At 37.4% G+C, this 24,977-nt stretch overlaps 1 protein-coding gene across 1 annotated transcript; it reads right to left on the minus strand.

Moving 5' to 3' along the window:
• Positions 1-2,019: 2,019 nt before the first annotated feature.
• Positions 2,020-21,213, minus strand: LOC121431645. The gene is given in 4 exon segments (XM_041629243.1): positions 2,020-3,621; positions 4,945-7,322; positions 7,324-12,431; positions 21,050-21,213. Coding segments are annotated over 2 exon segments (7,437 nt in total). The 5' UTR covers positions 12,412-12,431; positions 21,050-21,213; the 3' UTR covers positions 2,020-3,621; positions 4,945-4,973.
• Between the last annotated feature and the right edge of the window lie 3,764 nt (positions 21,214-24,977).

Genomic DNA, 24,977 nt, shown 5'->3' on the forward strand with positions numbered 1-24,977 from the left:
TGCATTCAATTTCAAAGTAGAAATGTAACAAATACCTTCATAGAGTGCTCATTGGTGTGCTACTCTGGTTACCTGTTCTATTCTATTTCTTCATCCTGCTATGTAAGGCATGTAAATAAATTCTTCCTTTGAAATCTGCCTATCATAATGAAAGAAATAAAAGGTCATTTGACAAGAATTGTCCATGAATTAAGTAGCTTCGAACTGGTCTTTTACAAGGCTTATTTTCATAAGCAAAAAAAGGGAGAATCTGAAGACTGAAATATTTTTTGTTTTAAGTGACAGATTGAGAGGGGGGGGGGGGGAGAAGAAGACAGGGACAAACACAGAGAAACAGAGGAAAATGGATAGAAAACAATAGGAGGGGTGGGGGAAGATAGTCAGACAGCCAAAAAAAAAAAAAAGAGAGAGAGAGGAGGAAGTGGGGGTATTTTGCAAGCACAGACTTATATTTGACAATTTATCCAATAACAGGTCTAGAGTAAAGACTAGATGCCAAAGGCTCTGTCTTCAGCCAGCCACAGTACATAGTGAATCTAGTCTCACTGCTTCAGAAGCTGCATTATGCATTATGCACCATGTGAATTCTGAAAAACAAGGGTCTGGGCCTGTAGACTAGGGTGGGGGTGGCAGAAAAGACCAGAAATAATCCAATCTCAAGCTGCCCAACTATCGAACCCATGTTGTATGATACACTCTATTTCCATATCTGGGTCATTTCATATCCTGCCCAATACTTCCTTTCAAAATCCCTTGAAGGGGAAGTTCACCCACAAAATATCTTTATATTGTTATTAGCAAATAAAACATTCTGAGAATAGAAATTGGCCTCTCATGTAAATATATTTCTTATTGGCTAACTATTGAGAAAAAAAAATCAATATTAAACCTACAAGAAATGAAAAAGTTTCTATCATACACCTCCTGTATCCTGAAATAAAGACCAAAATAAATATCCAGCTATTGTTTATCCATAATTCTTTATCATCTAGCCAAGTTTCCTGTATATTTCCCCAGAATAATCCACCTAGCCTATACTCTTTTCAAATTCACTTATTATGGGCAATATTCCATTTCATCTCATTTTAAAATTTCTTATGACACACATGTACAGGCAGAGATGGCATTACTCATCAATACTCAGTTCTGTATGGTGCCATCAAAACACTGTATCATGAAATAAATAGCATTTTAGCATTGGAAACGTTTATTTGTCTGATGTGCATTCATGTCAATACAAACAGAAGATTGCCGTGGATTCAAAATGCATTCAAAAGATAACGAATGGATGATCTGGGCCCAGTCTTACAAACAGTCACGATTGATCCAATCAATAGTATCTCTATGGAAATCCATCAGAGTCATAATTTTTTCTACAGGAAATGTGCAAAATGTCCTTTGTAATCACAGGAGAACACACCGAACTGTCAAAAAATCGATGATCAATTCCTGGATATACATTCATGTCTAGAAAAAAATTGAGCAAACATGCATTTTATATGTTGACCTTGCTGGCTTTCCATAGTTGCGATTGATTGGATCAATCGCAAGTCTTTGTAAGATGGGCCCCTGGTCTCAAGAACTTGGTTAAACTCGTTTCTGTACATTATAAAATACACCTTGATAATGGGATCATCAAATCAATCAGCTCAGAAAAATTCCATGATAAATCAAGAGAATGGAAGAATACAATTCATGCAACGTAGCATGCTTTATTAACAATAAAATGCAGCAGTGTTGAGGGAAGTATCATGCTTTTCAGGAGCTCAAGTGGCTCTTGAAATCCAGATAATGTTGTAAATATAGCTCATGAATAATATAGAAACTCAAAGCCACAATGGAACTATATTGAGCACAATTAAGGATAAAGATACTGTTCACCTCAGCATGGTAAACAGAGTACAAGAATATGCAGTTCATTATTTCATCAGAACACTTTATAAAAACATTTATACAAATAGAAAATAAAACTGAAAATATTTACCACTGTACCAGTTCCTTGGGTTGACTTTTTAATAGAAAATGTCTTGTTTTGCAGTTTCCTGAAATAAAGGAAGTTCGACGCAGTTGTTTCGGATCTCTATTCCTGGAGTTCATTGAAGGTCAGACAGGGTACACATGATTGTCCTTATACAGTATATAAAGAATATCAAGGAATCCTTGAGATATATGTTTGACTCCCAGATACTATATGCTCGCTTGTACATTCCCAAGTCTCTAAACAAAGTCAGATCTAACTCCTTACATGGCCAGTTGTTTGGAGAGTGGTTGATAATACAGAAGGTCACACCAGGTTCTCATGATCGTTGAAGGTCAGCCAGGGTACACATGATTGTCCTTATACAGTATATAAACAATATCAAGGAATCCTTGAGATATATGTTTGACTCCCAGATACTATATGCTCGCTTGTACATTCCCAAGTCTCTAAACAAAGTCAGATCTAACTCCTTACAGGGCCAGTTGTTTGGAGAGTGGTTGATAATACAGAAGGTCACACCAGGTTCTCATGATTGTCCTCTATATCAAAAATGTTCCTTGATTTACCTTTGACTTCCAGATACTACATGCTCACTTATACATTCCCAAGTCTCTAAACACACTTGGATTAAACTCCTTACAGGGCCAGTTGTTGGGAGAGTGGTTGACGATACAGAAGGTCACACCAGGTTCTCATGATTGTCCTTTATATCAACAATGTTCCTTAATTCATCTTCGACCTCCAGATACTACATGTTCACTTAATATACATTCCCAAATCTCTAAACACACTCGGATTAAACTCCTTACAGGGCCAGTTGTTGGGAGAGTGGTTGATGATACAGAAGGTCACACCAGGATCTCATGATTGTCTTTTATATCGACTATGTTCCTTAATTCATCTTCGACCTCCAGATACTACATGTTCACTTATACATTCCCAAGTCTCTAAACACAGCCAGATAACTCCTTACAGGGCCAGGTGTTAAGAGAGTGGTTGATGATACAGAGGGTCACTTCAGATACTACATGTTCACTTACATGTATACATTCCCAAGTCTTTAAACGCAGTTGGATAACTCCTTACAGGGCCAGATGTTGGGAGAGTTTTATTGATGATACAGTTGGTCTTCTCTCTCTCTGTCCTGTCTAGACTGAAGAAAAGCAAGCAAGACACTGGCTTTACCAAGTTCATCTCCATCAACAAAGATTTCATTACCTGTATAGTTGCTCTGTATTCTCATCTGTAAAACGAGTAATATCCTGCATAGACCTCCAAAATACAGATTGTTCTTACCTTCATTCCCTACCTACTGCCCATGCAACAGAGAGAGAGACAACAAAGATGGTAATACCGCAAATCTTGCCATCTAGACTTCTTCGCTACATAAGGTATCCCTGAGGCATTTAATCACAGCTGGAGAGAAAGTACTGAGTAGCAAAAGAAGTTAACACTGTCCTGAGAGATCATGTAGAATGAGAGATTCTTTGATATTGTTTCAGGCCACCTCTGGGTATTCTTACATCTCTCCTTACTGAAGTATCCAGAAGCAGCCAAAGACTCTACTGTACATCCAGGTCCACCTCTAGGAATCGAAGACAAGCCCTTCCGAGTCATTTGAGTTGTAGTGGGTAAATAATCTACAGAATATCGGGAGAGAAACATAAGACAGCACTTTCAAAGATGCTGACAGAGAATAAATTGAACTCGTGTGTCTACACAAATTCAAGTAATACAGGTCATATTCATTAATATCCCATTTGCTTTGCCCATCATTAAACATAATAGCAAATGAAAAGCTTAGCAAAGAAATAACTTTTTTTTTCAAATCCAAAACCTGCTTGATTGAAATAGCTATCAAACAGGTGTGAAATTTTTGAAAGATTGAGAAAAGTTCTCCCTCATTTTCACTCCTGTTACCTGTACAACAAATACAATAAAACAAATATAACATATAAAATTAAAAAAAAAAATTAATGAGCAATCAACAACAGAAAATGGCTATTTTTACAAGCAAATTTTGGCTCAAGAACTTGACCATGATACTCTTCGTGCAATATTGCTTCATTGATTCCAGTTCAGTTATTAGAGGTAACAATCGATCTCATCTCAAGTATGAAATATTTGTGACCAGGCACCACAAAAAGTCCCCAAAATTGACATTTTAGTAGAGGAGATTCTAAGCTTTATAATGATAAATAACCCATGCACAATGATTGACCCTAACCACACTTGTAAGAGAAGTTTCATGGAACACTTTTGAGAAAAGGGGGATTAAAAATTACTAGCCTATCAAAGAGCACTTGCTCTTCCACTATTGTGTATTGTAGACAAAAGATTAAAAATCAACAGAATTTGATAGAAAGATTTAACAGCTTGCCCCCAAAGTTCACACTCTAATTACTTACAACCTGTCCATTCGTTTGAATACTGTAAGTATCAATATTAGAAGTAATCCTATTTTACATTTATAGGACTTCAAAGAAAGATGAATATTCAAGTTTTCGTGAAAATAAAACCCGATTAAAATTAACTCAATAAGACAAAAATAGGTCTTTAGGTTCGATTAGTACATCCACATTTTTACAGTAAATAGGGGAGAGTATACTCTTTCAGAAAACACCAAAATCTGAAATTTGAACATTCTGACCAAAATACTCTTAATTGGCTCCAATTGAATATCACACAGTGTGACTTTCTGTGGGTTTTGTGGTGCTGGGTCATATTTTATGATCTGGGGGGTGTTTCACAAAGATTTAAGTATGACTTAGAGTCGCACTTAAATGTCTATTTGCGCAAAGTACAAAGGCATGACAGCATTAGTCAGATCATGCCAAGAGGACGCGCACTACTGCGTATTGATCAATAAGATTGCGCGTTGCATATCATGTACGCGTCGACATTTAAGTGCGACCTAAGTCATACTTAAATCTTTGTGAAACACCCCCCTGATCAATGCTTACCTCATATTGTAGTTTCCTCTTGATTCTCTCTATGATCCTACATTACTTGGAAGACTTTCAGCATTAGATGTACATGTAGGTGGTAATGATTCTTGGTTCCCAACTTTAGCACTCTCTTTGGCACTTTCCTCAACAAGACAGCTCTCCTCATACTCATTGTACATCTTATTCAAGTTTTTATTATTCATCCTTGGAGATGACAGCTCCAGCTTTGAGGATTCTCCTTTCGGACTCTTATTTGTTCCCTCTGACTGGAACTTTGCCAGGAAATGCCGCTTCTTGGAATACCTGGGAGATTTCACTTCAGGTTTTCCTACATAAGTGTCGCCTTGACTTGTCTGCTCATCTGAAGATGATGGTGTTCGTTGTACTTTATTTCGTTTCGAGTTCTTTTCCGCTTCACTCTTGAGAAGGGTTTGTAGATCAGAACCCGATTCTGGAGACATCAGTGTCCTGGAGGCAAATCTCTGTACTCTGGAGATGTAGAACATTGGTTGGGATAGGTGCATTGGTGTGGTAGCAGGTTGAGAGCAATTTAGAAACCCAGTTGGAGTGGCTTGATCACATGACACCTCAGAGACAACTTGATGTTCTAGAGGCATTTCCTGTGGAGTGCCCATCACATTAACAGAGCCACTGTCTGCCTTACAGAAACCAATTGGTAGGACCTGACTTGGTTGAGCATTTTGGTCACCACCTACTGGCCTTTGTTCTCTGTTTGGTGGAATGTCAATAAGGCTGAATGATCTTGTTTCATTGACATCACGATAAATTGGAATATCTACAAGTTCTTGGTTTTCTTCACAAGAACTGATAAGCCTTCTGACTGGTTCTGGTGGATTTCTGAAGGCTGAAGATGGACTAGGTTCACGAAGGTTGTCATGATAGGCCACAAGATAGTGTGTAGGCAAACGGATCTCTGAAAATGCTTCAGGCATACTCTGAATCTCGGTTACAGGGGTGCTAGGGCCAAACTCTGGACATGATAGAACTTCAGGTGAAGTCTCTGCATTCTGAATTCTTTGTTCTGCATCTTTGTGAACTTCACCTTCAGGCCTGGTGGTGTCTGGTGAAATGTCACTTCCTGACCACTGCCTACTTCTTGGGGTAATTCTATTGATGCGCTCGTCTAGCCTTCTTGACTGTCTCCTTTCCAAAGCTGTCATTGCATCAACTCTGTCTTGAAGACTCCTAATTTTTTTCTTGATCAGTTCTCTAACAGCCATCAGCACTCCTGAGTTCTTCATCAAAGACAACCAATTCATAACCTTCAATTCAATTGCTGGAGTAATTCTAGGAATACCGGTTGTATTGGGGACAAACTCGGCCATCATTGCCTCCTCCTGTTCAGGTGGTATCAACTTCCCAAGGGCTTCTGCATGAACTCGGATGTCTGCCATCAAAATCTCATACTTCCTCCTATGCAGGTACATCTCACGTCTGTCATATGAGATCCTACTACTCACTTGTGTCATAATGCACTCTAAAGCATCATATGCTGCCATCTGGAGCTTCAATAAAGGAGCAACCTGTAATTGGGATGATGCTTTCCTAACCTCTCTTGAGCTCTTTTCTACAGCAAGCATTTTTGCTTTAATCTCTGACAGGTCAACATGGATATCTTGCCAGGGAGTAATATCCTTATAACCAAGTTCTGTCATAGACATGGTAGGAGTGTTCTTCACTTCTTTTGTAATGTCAATGACATAGCGGCCCCTTTCCCTCCACGGAGTAAACACAGGTGTACGGCCATGTAAGAACCCCCTTCCTCTTCCTCTGTAAGTACTGATAATTCTTTGGTTTCCATAAGGCTTTCCTAAGTTCCCTGGGTATATATATTTCCTGTAATCAAATCTCTGGAATGGGGTACGAGATCTTATGCTAGACCTTGGTCTTAGTGGCCCGCTCCTTACTGACCTCCAGTCAGAAGCTTTTGAAAATCGAGAGAAGTGTCCGTATCGCTTCAATTTGCTTCTTGCTTCATGAACATGCTCCCTGTCACTATCAATATCACTTTCTGAATCTGAAGAATATTTCCTTTTGTGTCTTGGTTTCTCCTTGTCATGTCCAGTGTGTCTGTATTTCTTGTGCCTCTCAGGTGTCCTATCACTTAGCTTTCTCTTCTGAGGAGAGTGTTTATGAGATTCATGTCTCTCATCGTAATCATACTGCTTTGAATCTGGACTTTTCCTTTTCTTCTTCCCGCCTGAATGGCTGCTTTCAGGAGTGAAAGATTCTCTTGGGGTATCTATCCTGTCATCATCACTTCCCCTCCTAGTGTTCGAATGATCTACTGAAGTAGTACCCACTGGACTGCACTTTGTAATTTTACTTCGAACTCTGTTTGTTTTACAGTGGCCATGTATTTCCCCCTGAACTATGATAATTTTCTTCTTCGCTTTCAACATCATCCTTGTTAAAATCAAGCCTTGCTTCATTTACAAAGTTTTCAATTGTATTTTGACCTGGTTTATCTGACACCTCACTGAAAGCCTCCTTGTGTTGCCTCTGAAACTTCCCATCAGATGTTTGCTCATCTTTCTTGCCAACCGCTTCAGTATTTATAACTCTCTCTGCAACACTTTCTTTAACTAGTTTCTCATTCTGAGGTAACCTTTTAGATATTCCTTCAAACGTTTCTTCTTTCTTACTTTTCAGCTTCCTTGAACCAGATAAACTCCCATTTGTTTTAGATCGAGTTGCATTGTCTTTTTGCTTGTGCTTTTTTACTTTGCCTCGAGGCCACTTTAATCGCCTGAGTTCCTTATGCCCACACTCAGGATCTGGAGTCACACTTCTCCTTGGATCAATCCTTTGGTGTACAGTGTCCTCGTTCTCAAGTGGAATAGAATGAGGATCAGTTTTATTTGTCCTATCTTTGATAAGTGGACGCCCGTGAAAGTCTTTTGCCCTTTTCTTTGATTTCTTATTTACAGACTTCTTTTCTTTCTTTTCTTTTCCTTCTGGTGATGCCTTGGCATGTCTTTCTCTACTGGATGAATGCCTGTCATTTGCCCGTTCAGATGAAGTACTACAAGAATGGCTTTTTTGATAGTCAAGAGGTGATACTTGATGATAAATCTTTCTGTCTTTCTGAAAAGTATCTTGGCTTGGATTTTCATGAGGATCACTAGTGAGCTCAACAGCTCGATTGTAATGGGAATCCTGTTCACGCTTCATAGAGGACTCGGTGATCCTCTTCTGATCATCATAAGAAGGCCTTAGGCCCTTGCTAGTGTCTCCTGTCCTTGATTTCTTGGTACCATCTTTCCGCAATAATTTTTCATCATCATCTCTCAAAACAACTGTGAATTCAACCTTCCTGTTGCCAGGATCTTTGTAGGCATTATCATTATGAAAGCGATTTGATGATCCTTCATCCGACACTTCTTTGTAATCTGACTGTCTGTCTCGAATCGAAGATACCTTGGCATGCGGAGGCACTTCTCCAGCAGATGACTGCACTTGAGGTCCTGTGATAGCTTGCAATGCCAATACAAGAGCTGCTCTGTGAGCTGGATTAACAGCAGCATTTATTTGAAGCTGCAGTGCCTGAACAGCTGTCATTTGTTCATTTACCATTGGGTGATGTCCAGTTCCTTGGAAATATCCTCCAGAATTTCTTCTGGAACGCTCACCATCACTTTTTGCATACATAGTTGAGTTGGAACTCTCCTCTCTATACATGTGGGTTGGTCTATCTGGATCTTCATATATCTGACTCCTTTCTGTTGGATAGGAATAGGAGCAATCCTTTCCCATATCATTGGGAGATCTTCTTGGTCCTTCATATCTGCGTACTTCCTGTGACAGTTGTGGATATGCATCAACTCTTTCATTGTTGGCATTTTGTTCCATTCCAGGAGGAGAGTTTGAGTAGTGAGGACGCGTTTCTTCCCGTGAATGAGTAGTCATACTCCTTTGGGCATAATCCCCATCCTGTTCATATGAATCCCTCCTTGACATCTTCGGATTATTTCTTGGGTACTCTGTGTGATCTGTTCTTCTTGTGTCTCTTGCTGTAGATCCTCTTACAAGCAATGGTTCCACTGCTTCTTGGTTGTAATCATCTCCTACACTGTCAAACTCATCTCCCATACTGATATCACTGACATTACTGAGTTCTCTCATGTAGACAGGTTTTGGGCCATTTCTTGGGCTATCAGGGTATCTATTGTTGCCTCTGTTTAAGCGCTGTGGAAAGGCTGACTGATCCCTGTTCCTTGCCTCTTTCATGCCATAATGCGAAAGGTTTCTGTTGACATGATAGTTGTTGTTTTCTTCCAAGAATCTCTTGGACATGTGATTTTCAATATCTGATGAGGTAAATATCTTGTTGGTGCTCTGTGTTTCAAAGGGGCCTTGGTCTGAATACTCATCTTCTACGGGTGTACCAGGTGATTTAGATTGTTTCAATGCTTCTTCAAAGATGGCCTTGTTTATGACATCCACCCTGGGGATTTCACAAATATCAACCACATCATCCTTGAACATAGCACTTATCTTTTCTTGAGGTTCAAGTTTATCACCATTTCCTGACTTGGCTAACTTGTTGCTTTTAGGAAGAGAAAGAGGATTTCTTTCATCAGTAACTGCTTCTTGTGGGTTTGTCTGTACACATGTGACATTTCCTTTTTCACTTTCAACATTTGACGCGTTGGTTATTTCCATTCTTGAGGTGTTCTGGACAGAGACATTCTCATCTGCACGATCAGGGCAAGGTAGAGCTGTGGAAACATCTAAGCAAGGTAATGGCAGTGTACATCCTGGCTTTTCTGCACTACCAGAAACTTCAGAAACAATCTTTGGCACTGAGCAGCCAATAGGAGAAACTACTTTTTCTGCTAATCGGCTCTCATGAGTAGCAACACCAACCTGAAACGTAGGTTGATCAATGCTTGAGGATGGACCCTTTTGAATTTCTATTGCCTGATTGTGGATAGTAGCTTCATCACTGCTTTCATCAAGGTCTCTACTCTGGCTTGAGGTCTGCATGGTGCTTTTGAGTGATGAGAGAGCTTCTTTAAATGACTGCTTGGAACCAAAAGCTGATTTCAATGGACTGTTGGTGTCTTCATGCAGGTATGTTGTCCAGTTTGAAACTTGTTCCAATTGATCCTCAAGACTACTCTCCATATTAGACACGGCTGATGAGCAAATGACCTTACTCTCCCGTATCTCAGTGGTCTGGGATTCCTTGATACCATTCTTGATATTTGTATCTTCAATGGCCAGCAAAGCAGAATGGGGTTCCAAGGTTTTACCAATACTTAATGATGGCACCTCTGTCTCAGTTGAGATACCTTCGTTGCTGCTAGGTGCATTATGGGCAGGCGTGGAAATATCCATGTCCACAACTTCAAGATTATCACCTCCTGTAATTTTCTTTTCAACGGATGTCACAGTTACCTTTTCACTGGCACTTTCAAAATCCTGTTCTGATGCTCTAGCTATAGCAGTTAATGTTCGATGTACAGGTTTAATAGGACTCTCCTTAGCTTTGATAACTTTGTTGGAGGTTTGCATATTTTTCTGTATACACACAGTTATCGGCATATTCTCGGTACTAGCAGCTGGAACCTGTGGACTGCCCAGGTCAATGTCTTTTTGGTGTGGTGTTGGAACTGCCTTAGTTTGACCTGGCTTCGTCTTTCTTGGACTAACCACAGTCCCATACACATAGGATATTGGGACCGGAGGACGATTATTTACCTGCACAACAGATTGATGAGTAGATACCTGAGCTGTTTTTCTTGCTGTCGTGTAGACACATCCTGAAGAGGCTACTGGACTTTGGTGTGGATTTGATCCATTCATGCATGTATGGGTATTATTTGCTACACTGGTTGGGCTTTGATTGTGAATGCCCATGTTGGCACAACTTCCTTTGGTTTGACCACTGACACCATTAGAAATACGAACCTCAATAGGGGATCCCTTCTTCAGTTCTTCATCTGTTATAGAGCAGGGTACTGATTGGCTTAAGTCTTTTGGTTCATTCACAGATGCAGTAGCTGCTTTGGAACTGTCTTCTATTGATAATGGAATGTCCACTTGCTCTTTCTGCTCTTTGGAGTCGGATGTCTCTTGATCATCTTCAGAAGATGAAACAACTGTCAAGTTAATTTTACCATTATCTATGGAAGGTGTGATTGAAAATTTCAGTACAATGTTTGGAGTGTTGGGAGCAACAGAAATGGTTTGGTTTTTCACATCTTGTATAGGCTTGGTGACGTTTGTGGATCCCTTGACATCTCCTTTCCCAAGTACCTCGGGAGTTGCACTTTGCTTCATTATTAATTGTTTTGGTTGATCCTCTTTCACTGCATTTCTATCACACCCAGACACTTCGGTTGAAGAAGTCCCTGTACTCTTCAGCCTTTGTTCAGTTGTTTCAACCATGTCAATAGATGGATTATCCTTCTTGAGGATACCTTTCACAACTATTGGTATCTTGTTATCTGCATCAGGAATAACTGCTGAGGCTGCTTCTTCTGCCTTCTTGGATTCAGCTATTCGCTTAAGAGCATTGTGACTTGAGTGATATTCCTTCACTTGGAGCTTATTCTGGTCAGTATTCTGCTCAGGTTTCTTCTTCAAATTCATCTCCACGACCCCAGTTATTTCTTTGGTAACTGCATTTCTTTTTACAACCTTGATGGTCTTATCTCCATCTGACTTTTTCCCAACAGCCTCCAAACCAGTAACACTACCAGACAAAAGTGAGTCTTCAAAGCTTTTTTTCTTTTTAACTGGATTTCTACATGTAGTTTTGTCCTGGTTTTCAATTTTCCTCTGGTTTCCAGGTTTGCCTGCATGTTCAGATTTGCCTGGATTTCCTGACTTAGCTGGACTTTCTGATTTCTCTGAGTTTTCTGCTCCATCTCCTGCTTTGACAGATTGGGACACCACTCCAGCTTTCTTCGCTAGTACGCTGTACGTTCCTTTGCCATACAATAAACGTGGATCCCTTGGTCTTTCAACACTTGGTGTAACTCCATTCTGCTGCTGATTACTCAAACCTTTGGAAGGCCCATTCTTCATTTGTTTAGATCCATTGAGTGTCTTATCATTGCCAGGTTTCCGTTGAATTGCTCCTCCTGGTTTCTCTGCAGATTTATTTTGCTTTACTTTCTCTGCACCTGACTGATCAATTCTCTTCTTTTGATCAGTTCCTTTTTCCTTAGATTTGCTCTTCTGTTTCTCAAATTTGGCTTCCTTCTTTGTTGGTTTCTGACTGAACAACTTATGTAGAGATGTAGTGGCATATTTCTTGGCACTTGCCACCTTTGAATGTCCACTCTTACTCTCTCCATTGACAGTTATTTCAAGAGAGCTCAACTTCAAGATTTCATTTAATGACAGGTTTGACGTGGAACGATGTTCTAATTCTCTTTCTAGTGAGGGCAGTTTCCAAGGGTTAAGACCTTTAAAACGTTCACTCAGTGTAATTCCAGTTCCCGTCATACTTCCTCATTTTTCACACCCTGGGGGAGAAATAAAAGTAGATAATTAATTAATCAAATTCTAGTTGAACCCAAATGATTATCAAATATTTACCAGCATCACAAAAAATAGTCCGATATAATACTGAAGCTTGGTCTGATCCTTTGGAAAAAATTCTTGTGCTTTTAAAAATATTTTTTGGGATGTTTAGGTCATGTTGTTATACCTCTATTTATTACAATCTGTGATGAGCTTCTACATCATTATGTAAATTGTCATGATTACACTGCATTTATGTTGTTTTTATCAGCTTATTTTGATTGGCTTGTGAAATAAAGATGCAATGAAATGTACACATTCTCATGAAAATTGTTCAATGTTCAGCAGTGAGTTATACCTCGGTCACATTTGCTCTACGGCGAGTCGAAAACAGCCGTCTATTCATAATTATTCAAACCATCTATGTGTAGCTGGTATTAAAAAATGTTAAAACGGCTGTTTTCGACTCGCCGTACGGCCGCCATGATGCAAATGTGACCGAGGTATAAGCTCAAGAACAGCACTGATTGATATATAAAGGTTATTTTTTATACAGATAGATTGAAAAATGTGAAATATTGAATACACACCCTGGCTCATAGGGTGTTTGAGGTTTAAATGCTAGCAAACAGCTTTCACATAAAAAGTATGGAATGCATGTTGATATCTCATCATTATAAGCCCATCCTGCAGTGGAAAGTTGTTCCAAAATCAATCAATTTCATTCAAATTCAAATTTGTATTTCAATTCATTTCTGACAGAAATTATTACAAAAACCATAACATACATTACATAACATTCAATAGCACAACTGAGAATTAACAGATAACCAATAAATACAAACCTGAATCATTATTTAATTTCATTGACAATAATTTTTAATGCACATTTTTTTTTAAAAGTGAAGATGTAAATGTCTGTAAATAGGGAGATCCACTGAAAGGAATAGTTTCACTGTCAAATGAGAGAAAATACATTCAATTAATGTCAACAATTTTTCAGTAAATCATCTTATACATGAATAGCAGCGGAAGATGAAGCTCAATGTCCCATTCTTTAATGTGGTGCTGAAGGTAAGAATTACTTGTACACTGCAGTTGTTAAATTCTTTGTCATTGAATATTTCTGTAAAAATAAATCAATTTGCAAAGAATTCAATTTTCTTAAAAATAACCCCCCCCCAAAAAAAAAGAGAGAGAATATTAAGGTATGGTAACATTCTGAAAATCATTCTCTTACAGAGACTGACCCAATATCAGTAGGAAAGGGGTTAACCCACTGGCCGCAGTACTGCCATTGACTTTGTACACAAACCACCCAGTTCTGGTGAGTATCCACTAACTGGGAAAAAAGGAAAAGCACATTATTTGGCATTGAGCAACTGTTTTCAAACAACCCTACAAACAGAAGACTTCAAAGGTCAACAAAGACCAATGAGAACTCCAACAAAAACCAAATGATGACCCCAAAATGTGAAGTGATAATAAGGAATCAAGAAAGTGAATGCTTATAATTGTTAACAGAGGTATGATTGATCAAACTGTAGAGAGAATTAAAACAGATAATCATGCTCTTCAACTTTCATTATTTTTACAGTAGATATCTGCTGTCCTATGCACAGATATTATCTTGAAGCAAAGGGAATGGTGACTATGAATACACTTGGGATTGCCTGTATACAAGAAGTTATGCAAACAGTCATCATCTTTGCCCTTTACCCCGGCCTTTACCCCAATATAGATATTTTCAATATTTATCATCTTCATAATCACTCACTTATTAGGTACAGAGTACACAGCTTGAAGAACACAGATTTGAAACTGAGAATTTTCTAATCGTGCAGGGAGTAAATCACAGCAAGTCTTGCAAGCAGACTGACATACTCCCACAATAGGGTGACCCTACCCAAGGCAGACTGGTAACATTCAGTAAAAACATGTTGAAAATGGAGACAGGAAACTAATAGCATGCAACCTACAACTAGAATGAAATCATCGAGTCTGCTTGGTCCTGCAAAAACATGCCTGATAAGATGTCTTACAAAGAAAAATCTGATTTTTTAAATTGATTTTTTTATAAATAGAATATTCTTTTAAGTCAAATACTAGGCCTAGATGTACATGTAGGTCTGGAATGCAGCTTGGCACAATATATTGCATAAATCAGGTTGAAGATTTGGTAATGCCAAAGACTATGCCATGTAAATCTGTATCAAGTTCAACCATGACATAGAAAATCAGGTTGAAGATTTGGTAATGCCAAAAACTGTGCCATATGTCTGTATCAAGTTCAACTAAGACATACATTGTAGAAAATCAGGTTGAAAATTTGGTAATGCCAAAAACTATGCCATATGTCTGTATCAAGTTCAACTAAGACATACATTGTAGAAAATCAGGTTGAAAATTTGGTAATGCCAAAAACTATGCCATAGGCATATGTCTGTATCAAGTTCAACCAAGAGTATAGAAAATCAGGTTGAAAATTTGGTAATGCCAAAGACTATGCCATACATCTGAATCAAGTTCAACCAAGACATAGAAAATCAGGTTGAAGATTTGCTGATTTGGTAATGCCAAAGACTTTGCCATATATGTCTGTATCAAGTTCAACCAAAGACATAAAAAAATAGAGTTTGAAAAAGTTTTTTTTTAGCTAGAGTATAAAGTTTGATCTAAGGACCATGCAATGCCGAGTATGTTCAGGTGTGTGTGTATTTGTACATTATAATCATGACCTTTCTATTTAAAAAACAGTTTCCCACAATGCTTCTCTGATGGGCTTACTTTCCGAAGCCAGGTTCCAATGTCTTTTAATTCCCCACAGCATGCACCTTACAACTACAATGAAAGTCAAAGGCCACACCAGTTGCACACTATTGTTGCATTCTACAATATAGATCGATCATGAAAAGATCTACATTTATTTCGTTTTCACAAATACACTATTTAAGTGCAGTATGAAATCATTGTTCTGTGGAATGCAGGGATATGTACTTTTCTGTGCAAAGTGAAACTAGGAGCATAAAGTATTCTTTATGAAGCACTGTAGTGTACAAGCAGACATGCATGAAACATTAAAATTGAATTTACGCACACAGCATGTTGAAACCTACATTGTAGGAACTGCAAGTTATTCCTGTTTGAAAATTATATACAAATAGGGTATTGATGAATCATCAAGTGACTACGTAGGCCTATAAAACTTGAACATTAAATTTGTAAAATTTGCTCTTTGGTAAAGCACATCCGATCTCACTTCAAAAATTATGAAATATAACAAGGCCACAGCCTCCCCATGCCCTCAGAAATGGCTGTGATACCCTCCAAATACTTGTCAATTCAAGGCCAAAATAAGTGCCCTTTTTGCTGGTGGCCTCGGTGCCCTATGGTAATCCAGTGCACGTGTCCCATTAATGGTCTTTTTTTAATGGTCTAGGAATGCACCCTAAAGGAGCACCACTTTATTTTAAACAAGGTGGTTCACAAACCATGAGCCTCACCTTTTCGCAATCAATGAAATATCCAATATGATCTTTACACCCTTGGATGACCTTTGACCCCATCATCCTCATGAACACACAAGTGGTATTACCCAAGGATCATCTGTACCTAGTCTGTACATAATTCATGCAGAAATCAAGAAATGAGAGCAATTAGAACAAAACTTGACCTTTCAACCCAGAGATGACCTTTGACCCCATCATCCTCAACAACACACAAGTAGTATTACCCAATGATCATCCTCAACAACACACATGTAATATTACCCAATGGTAATACTACACACATGTAATATTACCCAATGATCCAAGTGTGATCAAAATTGATGGAAAAACAAGTTGCACAAGCTAGAAAAGGATGGACATGACCTCATATCATTTGACCTTTTGACCCCTAGATGACCTCTGTCCCCACCATCCTTATAGATACTCATGGTTTTACCCAATGATCATACATACCAAGTGGAAATATAATTGATGAAGTAATATAAGAAACGAGAGCAAGCTTAACAAAAACTTGACCTTTGACCATTAGATGACCTTTGACCCCATCATCCTCAACAATGCACATGTGATATTACCCAAGGACCCCAGTGATCAAAACTGTTGCAAAAATAAAGAAATGAGAGCAAATTGAACAAAACTTCCAAAAAAAGGAGACTTCATATCATTTGACATTTTGACCCCTAAATGACCTTTGACCACATCTTTCTCATGAGCTTACATGTGGTATTACCAAAGGATCATATGTGCTAAGTATGAGCATAATTTGTGCAGAAATAAAGAAATGAGAGCAAGTTGAACAGACAGACTAAAAACAGACCCAACAGGAAAAGTGATCACTAGGTCTCTGCCAAAGTTCGTTCAGGTTAAAAAAGTGGGTTTGCCCCTTTGCATTCCTAATTTGAGCACTGAAAACAGTTTATCAAATAAAATCAGGTTTATCAAATAGACATCTCATCACTATGCAATGTCAATGGGTAATCAATTGCATAAATTTGTAAAAGTTGTAAAATTAAACTTCTAAAAATTAGACCTAACAAAGTGAAATCAATATTGTATTCCAGTTTCCATGGTCATTTCAGCCTCTTAAAAGAATAATTCCTTCCACCACAAAGTGAGTTTAAATGAAGACATTACATAACATTCAACATTTAATCAAATTTGGCTGTAAAAAAAAAGAAAGATGACATTTTAAAAGTTTCTTATATCTTAATACACAGGTAAAATCACAGATGATATGCAAATGAATAGGTTGCTAACACACTCACTCTTTCTCGTCAGTAATATTAGATATGATAAATATTCAACTTATTTTCAAATTTGACATTCAAGAATCAGGAAGCATCTTTACAAGTGGTGGTCACATAGGCAATCCTACATATTCAAAGAGAATGATGAGAAATAAATACAGTACAGTCACTGGCTCTCTCAACTGCATACAAACATGGATTAAATTTAAAATGTTTTATGAAATTAAGCAAAACTGAAATATTGTAACTTCCTTATTTAACATCTGATTTTGAGGAAATTTTACTTTTTTGTAGTCTATTTAATTTTGCTCTTTTCATTAAGTTTTTGTTGGAATGGCTTCCCCTTTCAATGAATTTAACATGGCTTGCAGAGGGTAGTTAGCAGAAGGCAAACTTCAGTCTCAATATTCGCACAATACAGTGCCAGGAAACAGTTTTGTATAGTATGTCGCAATATCAGAATGGGAATCCCCTCACAATGACATAATCCCATTCCAAAGTACAAGGGTACTGAAAAGCCCCTGAAGGCCTAAACTAATTACGTCTGTACAGCGCTTTAGAAACACTGTTTCAATGCTGAAATGAAGAATTTAAAGGAGCGGGGCCACTTTTTATGGACGCATAAAAGAAAGGGACAGCTGTGCTCACTTTAGGGGATATCCAAGGCCAGTTAAAAAAAGGCTCCTATTTTGGCCCTAAGTCCACACACATTTGGAACTGGAATGGCATCAAGCCTATTTCTGAGGGTACACTGTATTGGAGGTCATGGCCTTGGGTCAATTCAAGCCCTTCTGTTTCAACGTAAGCATTAAAAGTGGAATATTATGACCGACCAGACAGTCCCAGGCCAGTAAAAATTGCTGACAGTCCAGTAACTTTTCAGAAAAAGCCAGATTAACTGGCCTGACATGACCAGTAAAAAATATATCAAAGCCTATTTCTGAGGGTACACGTATTGGAGGTCATGGCCTTGGGTCAATTCAAGCCCTTCTGTTTCAACGTAAGCATTAAAAGTGGAATATTATGACCGACCAGACAGTCCCAGGCCAGTAAAAATTGCTGACAGTCCAGTAACTTTTCAGAAAAAGCCAGATTAACTGGCCTGACATGACCAGTAAAAAATATATCAAACTGATGACAACAATTTATTCTCACCTTTTGTAAATTATAAAAATGGTTCTGGCACCTATGAAATAATGGCTCTCTGAAACTTTACAAGTAGAACACCTCTGGCAGTCTCGCCTGCATCATGCGAATTGGTATACCAGCGGTGCTGACTTTTAAAACAGCTATTAAATAATTATTCATAAAAGAAAACACTCATATGATAAATTTCCATTTACCCAACATGACCTTTGACCATGATCATGTAACCTTAGATATATGCAAAACAACTTGATTACCCTTATGTCTATGTTTCATGAACTAATGTGTGTAGATCCATAAACTTTCTAAGTTATGATGCCAATTCAACAAATACCCCCAACACAGCCAAAGTTCATTGACCCTAAATGACCTTTGATTTTGGTCATATGACCTTTGATTTTGGTCATGTGACCTGAAACAAGCACAAGATATTCAGGGATACATGGTTACCCTTACATGTAGATTTATAAACTTTTAAAGTTTGTTGACCCTAAATGACCTTTTATTTTGGTTTTGTGACCTCAAACACAGACAACATATTCGGGGAGGGGTACATGGTTACTCTTACATGTATGTCCCAAGTTTCTATGAACTATATCTATAAATTTTAAAGTTATGATGACAATTCCACAAATACCCCCAACATTATCAAAATTTGTTGACCCTAAATGACCTTTGACCATGGTCATGTGACTTGAAAATTGCACAGGATGTTCAGGGATACATAATTGCTCTTATGTCCTAAGTTTCATCAACTAGATCCATAAAATTTCAAAGTTATGATGATGACTCTACAAATATACCTCCAAACATGGTCAAAGTTCACTGACCCTACATGACATTTGACCTTGGTCATGTGACCTGAAACTTAGGCAGAATTTTCAACGATACACTATCATTCTTATGAGTTATGTCCAAGTTTCATGAAGTAGGTCTATATACTTTCAAAGTTATGATGATATTTCAAAAACTTAACCTTGGTTAAGATTTCGATAGATTCCCCCATCATGGTCTAAGTTCATTGACCCTAAATGACCATTGACCTTCGTCATGTAACCTGAAACTCAGGCAGGATGTTAATACTAGGTCTATATAATTTCTAAGTTATGATGACATTTCCAAAACTTAACCTTGGTTAAGATTTCAATGTTGACGCCACCACAATCGCCGTCGGAAAAGCGGTGTCTATAGTCTCGCTCTGCTATGCAGGCGGGACAAAAATGGCTCTAATGAATTATTTTGTATGTGTACTGTTTGAATGTTGTTGTTTTTTTGGGGGGCAATAAAAGCAAATATTAAAGACAGTAAAATAAACTCAAGACTCTTTAATGTTTTCCTACCTTTTTGGTGACCAGTAAATTTTATATTCGGACCAGTAGAAAAAAAGGGGGTTAGTGTGGAGCCCTGATTTATCATCAAAATAAAGTGTAGAATGTATTTGATTCCAAATTATATTCTTGATACACTGCTAGGGGATATTGCAGGCATGTACTTGCATCCTTATTTTTCCAATATTGCAAATATTTGAAACCCCAACAATTTCCTTGGTGATTACATTTTGATTTTTTTTTGACATTTTAAACAACATAAATGCTGTACAAATACAATGACAGTATCAGTAACAAACATTTATTAAACAAGTATTCTCTTCAAGGAAATATATCATACAGGGAAATCTACATGATTAAAAATTAAATAAATTAATGTATTACAAAAATAGTTAATGCTCAACAAATGTATAAGATAAGATGCAAAAAAATTTCAGTAGATCAAAAGAAAATGTGGAATCAGAGTACATGTAGGATTTAAGAAAAGTGGAAAAAGGGATTGTTGACAATGTAGTGAATGGGAGCAGTCAATGTCAGTATTATCCTTTAATATCTGATGATTGAAATTTACAGTAATAAATGCTGTACCTCTCCTCTGGAAAATTGATTTTAGTTTAATTCCATCAAGTTTTTGAACCCCCCCCCAAAAAAACATATTTTGGTTATTTTTTGCTTTGCTATATTGTTGCTATGTCTGGCAATCTTCAAAGTGCACTAATATTACAAAAAACAGAAATATTTCAATCTTCAATTATTAAAATACTTTAAGTAAAATGTTGCTTTTTCTCTTCAGGACGACCTCCTATATGAGTAGATTCACTACTGAACAGCTCTCAATATTTACATACACAGTTAATACAGCAAGATTTCAAATCCATATTTACCTCTTTATTTCACATATCTAGGGCAAACAGTGAATCAAGCACTGACCAAGAGGTTGAAATAAATGAAATGATATTGTAAATTTGCCTGTCACACACAAATAATATTTTGTTGACCTCTCATTCTGTTTGCCCTACAGTTTCAAGTTTAAATAATTACTCATGCATGAAACTGAAAAGTTTTGCACTGTCTATTATCTTATACATAAAACTGCATTGCTCTGTGTACTATCAGTATCACTTAAGTGTTTTGCACCGTGAACTATCACACCAAATAGGTTTTTGTCACAGTGGCATATCACTATTTGCTGCACTGTGTAGGTATACTTTGTTTACCTCCAAAGTCACCAAAAGCAAATCACACACAAGGTCAATCGCAAAACTACCTATCAATAAAATTAGCAGAGCATAGCTGTAAAATCAAATAGGGCTTCTTGCCTCTTTCCATTACTCTTTCTCTCTCAATAATTATATTAAACACTATTTATGAACATCATAGCTGCACTTACGACAATGTGAATTCCCAATCACAATTAAGCTGACAGGCTGAGCAAGAGCAATAATATAGAATATAGATGGGCAGGTATCAAAGCTTGCAACCATGTGGTAAGGAAGTGAGCATCAGAATGAACACTGATACGATCAGTACAGCATTTATGGCAGGCATATCTATAGTGCCTATGCTCAGCATGTAAATCCCTGGTGCGCAGGCACATCATTTCGGGGCATCCCCTCTTACCGCATTCATCTAGTCTCACAGTTCAGACCCCATACGGGTCATGCATGAACATTCCAAGGCTGGCTCATCTCCATGACTGGAGGAAAGCTTTTTCCCCTGAAATCTCTACAACAAAATATGAAATCATCCAAGACTACATGACATTGCATCACTGACCAGACAAGGCAAATCATAAAAACGAGCTGAAATAAAGAAATAAGTCTGAGCTTTTTAAAAAGAGGTGAGACTATACTACAGATTGATAGTCCAGTGCACAAGAATGACAAAGATCATAATCAGCTCATAATCATAACAAGCTTGGTGGGCGTGTACATCATGTACATGAATGCACTCACCCTGCGGTCTCTTCCTACACAATGAAATAAAGGCCACTGCCAAGATTATAAAATACCTTATTTCAAAATATTTTCATGCATGGTTGCAAGGCAAACAATGTGAGTTCACTGCAGGGTTATATTCACTCACTCATTCTCCAATCTATTCTAATTCATATTTTCTTTTTCTCATCCCTGGCCCTAACCTCATACCCCACTCAATTAGTTTTATAAAGCATCTCTATGGTAATGCTGCTTTCCTTTTTAAAGGTCAAGTCCACCTCAGAAAAATGTTGATTTGAATCAATAGAGAAAAATCAGACAAGCACAATGCTGAAAATTTCATCAAAATCGGATGTAAAATAAGAAAGTTATGACATTTCAAAGTTTCGCTTATTTTCAACAAAATAGTTACATGAACGAGCCAGTTACATCCAAATGAGAGAGTTGATGATGTCACTCACTCACTATTTCTTTTGTTTTTTATTGTTTGAATTATACAATATTTCAATTTTTACGAATTTGACAATTAGAACCTCCTTGCCTGAAGCACAAAATGTTAAAATAATGGAATTCCACGTGTTCAGGGAGGAATGAAACTTCATTTCACATGACAATGACAAGAAAATGAAAATATTTCATATTTCATATAATAAAATACAAAAGAAATAGTGAGTGAGTGATGTCATCAATTTCTCATTTGCATACCGACCGAGATGTGCATATAACTGTTTTGTGAAATGAAGCGAAACTTTAAAATGCCATAACTTTCTTATTTTACATCCGATTTTGATGAAATTTTCAGTTTTATACTTGTTGAATTTTTCTCTTTTTATTCAAATCAAGTTTTTGTTGGGGTGGACTTGTCCTTTAATACTGTCAACCTCTTCCTGCCCCCCCCCCCCTCCCCATGGTGGTGATATGAGCTATGAACCTGATCACCAAGAGGGGAGGGGTGGTGATCTACTGTATCCTGCCATTCAATTGTGCTCTTTGAAGGTCACAAATTGCACAAGTCCCCCGTCCTCTCGCAAAAGACACATTCACAAAATGATTATTACCATTGTCATACATGTACCTCACATCGTCACTAATTCATAAAGTATGCTTTTTGATAATTTACATAAAATTTCAATTTTGAGTTTGCTTTAACAAATTTAAAAACTCAATTGTGGCTCCTCCCATCATTTATAATACAACAGGGAGAACAAAATCTATTAAATCACGAGAGTTTTTTTCTGGCTTCATAATGGAATTTATTGAAATTGGAAGATTATTGAAATTTTATATCATGCACTTGCCCTGTATTCTCATAAAACAAATATTTATACAATCACTTGCTAGTTAGTAATTTGTGGATTATCAGATACCACAGGCCACCAAATATTGCTATCTGTTCATATAAATGGTATATATTTTATGATAGGTGATTAGGTGATAAGGCCCAAAGTTGCAAAGTCCATCAAGTTCCTCCCAATTTTTTTCATAACTTAATAAATTTAAATGATGCAATTAAAAGATAAGTAATCAAGGAAACAAACAAAGGAGGAAGAGAGAAAACAGGAAGTTCTACTAAAGTGAGGAGGGGGGGAGGGGAAAGGGAGGGAGAGAGAGATGAGTGAAATAGAAAAGGGAATAAAAGGTGCAAAGGGGAGTGGTAAAGGGATAAAATGAACAAGAAACAGGAAGAGAGGGTGAGATAATATGGGGGGAAGGGGGGGATAACAGGGGAAATAGATGGGAGGGGAGGGAGAATAAAGGAGAAATGGATGGGGAGGTAGATGGACAGAAAACTGAAAAAAATGGAGAGTATATGAGAGAATGGGGATTGGGAAAGGATAAGGGAGAATAAAAAGGAGAGAGATGAGGGATCACAGGTGCACTACATAAGCAAGATAAGATCACTTTGGAAAATGAAATGCAATAACAAAGTAGATCAGTTCATGTCAAAAGAGAGAAAAAGGTCAATGGTTTATAAAACTGCAAAACTTTCTTTTGAAGAGGTAAAACTTTTTTTGCAATGATTTTTTTCACGCAAGTGAAATAGATTTTTTGAAGAGGTAAAACTCTTTTTTGCAATGATTTTTTTCTTTCAAGTGAAATAGATTTTTGAGCAAGTATATTCCAACTATTTAAAAATTCACTTTCCCGACCAGGCAAGTGCTTCTAAAAAGTTATGTAGCACCCTGGATCAATAAATGAAACAGGAATAATAAGAGATCTTGGGAGAGGGAGAGAGAGAGGGGGGGGGCAGGGTGTTAAAACAAACCACTATAAAAAACATGCCAGTTAACATGTTTGCCAGTATTTTGTTTAAGTGGGCCATTTAAACAATCCATTAGCATCTGGGCCCAGTCTTACGAAGAGTTACAATCGATCCAATCAATCATAACTCTATGGAAATCCATCAGTGTCATAATTTCTACTCTTGGAAATTTGTAAAATGTCCTTTGTAAACAAAGGAAAACACACCAAATTGTCAAGAAATCAATGAATTTATGGATATACATTCATCTAGAATTTTTTTGAACAAACAAGCATTTTAAACGTTGACGTTGCTGGCCGTCCATAGTTGCAATTGATCGGATCAATCGCAACTCTTTGTAAGAGTTGCACAGGTGGGCCCAGCTCCACCTGTGCACAGATATCATAATCATATACTAGTAAAGTCAACATCGATGATGATTATAGTATTTTCTTAAGTTTCATATCTTTTCTGTTAAATGTAGGACTCCCCTTAGTTTTCTTGTGATTTTGGCACAAGTTCATTGGTGCCCTTGCAAAAAAATGCTATCCAAGGCCCATTCTTGCATTGGGCTTGGACCTGTTAAAGGAAACGTCCATCCCACCAAAAAATTAATTTGAATAAAAAGAGAAAACCCCAACAAGCACAACACTGAAAATTTCATCAAAGTCAGAGGTAAAATAAGAAAGTTATGACATTTTAAAGTTTCAATTCATTTTACAAAACAGTTATATGCACATTCTGATCGGTATGCAAATGCGGAGCCTGATGACGTCATCCACTCACTATTTCTATTGTATTTTATTGTGTGAAATATGAAATATTCTAATTTTCTCCTCATTGTCAAGTGAAACAACGATTAATTCCTCCCTGAACGTGTGGAATTAGCATTGTTCAATACTTAATGGTTCAGTCAAGTTGATCCTAGTCAAATCTGTAAAAAATGAAATATTTTATAATTCAAACAATAAAAACAAAAGAAATACTAGCCTGTTTTGTGAGAAATAAGTAAAAATTTAGAATGTCATAACTTACCTATTTTACATCCGATTTTGATGAAATGTTCAGTGTTATGCTAATTAGATTTTTCTCTATTCATTCAAATCAACATTTTTCTGGGGTGGACTTGACCTTTAAAC

This window comes from Lytechinus variegatus, chromosome 18 (genome assembly GCF_018143015.1).
Source record: "Lytechinus variegatus isolate NC3 chromosome 18, Lvar_3.0, whole genome shotgun sequence".
Lineage (NCBI taxonomy): Eukaryota > Metazoa > Echinodermata > Echinoidea > Temnopleuroida > Toxopneustidae > Lytechinus > Lytechinus variegatus.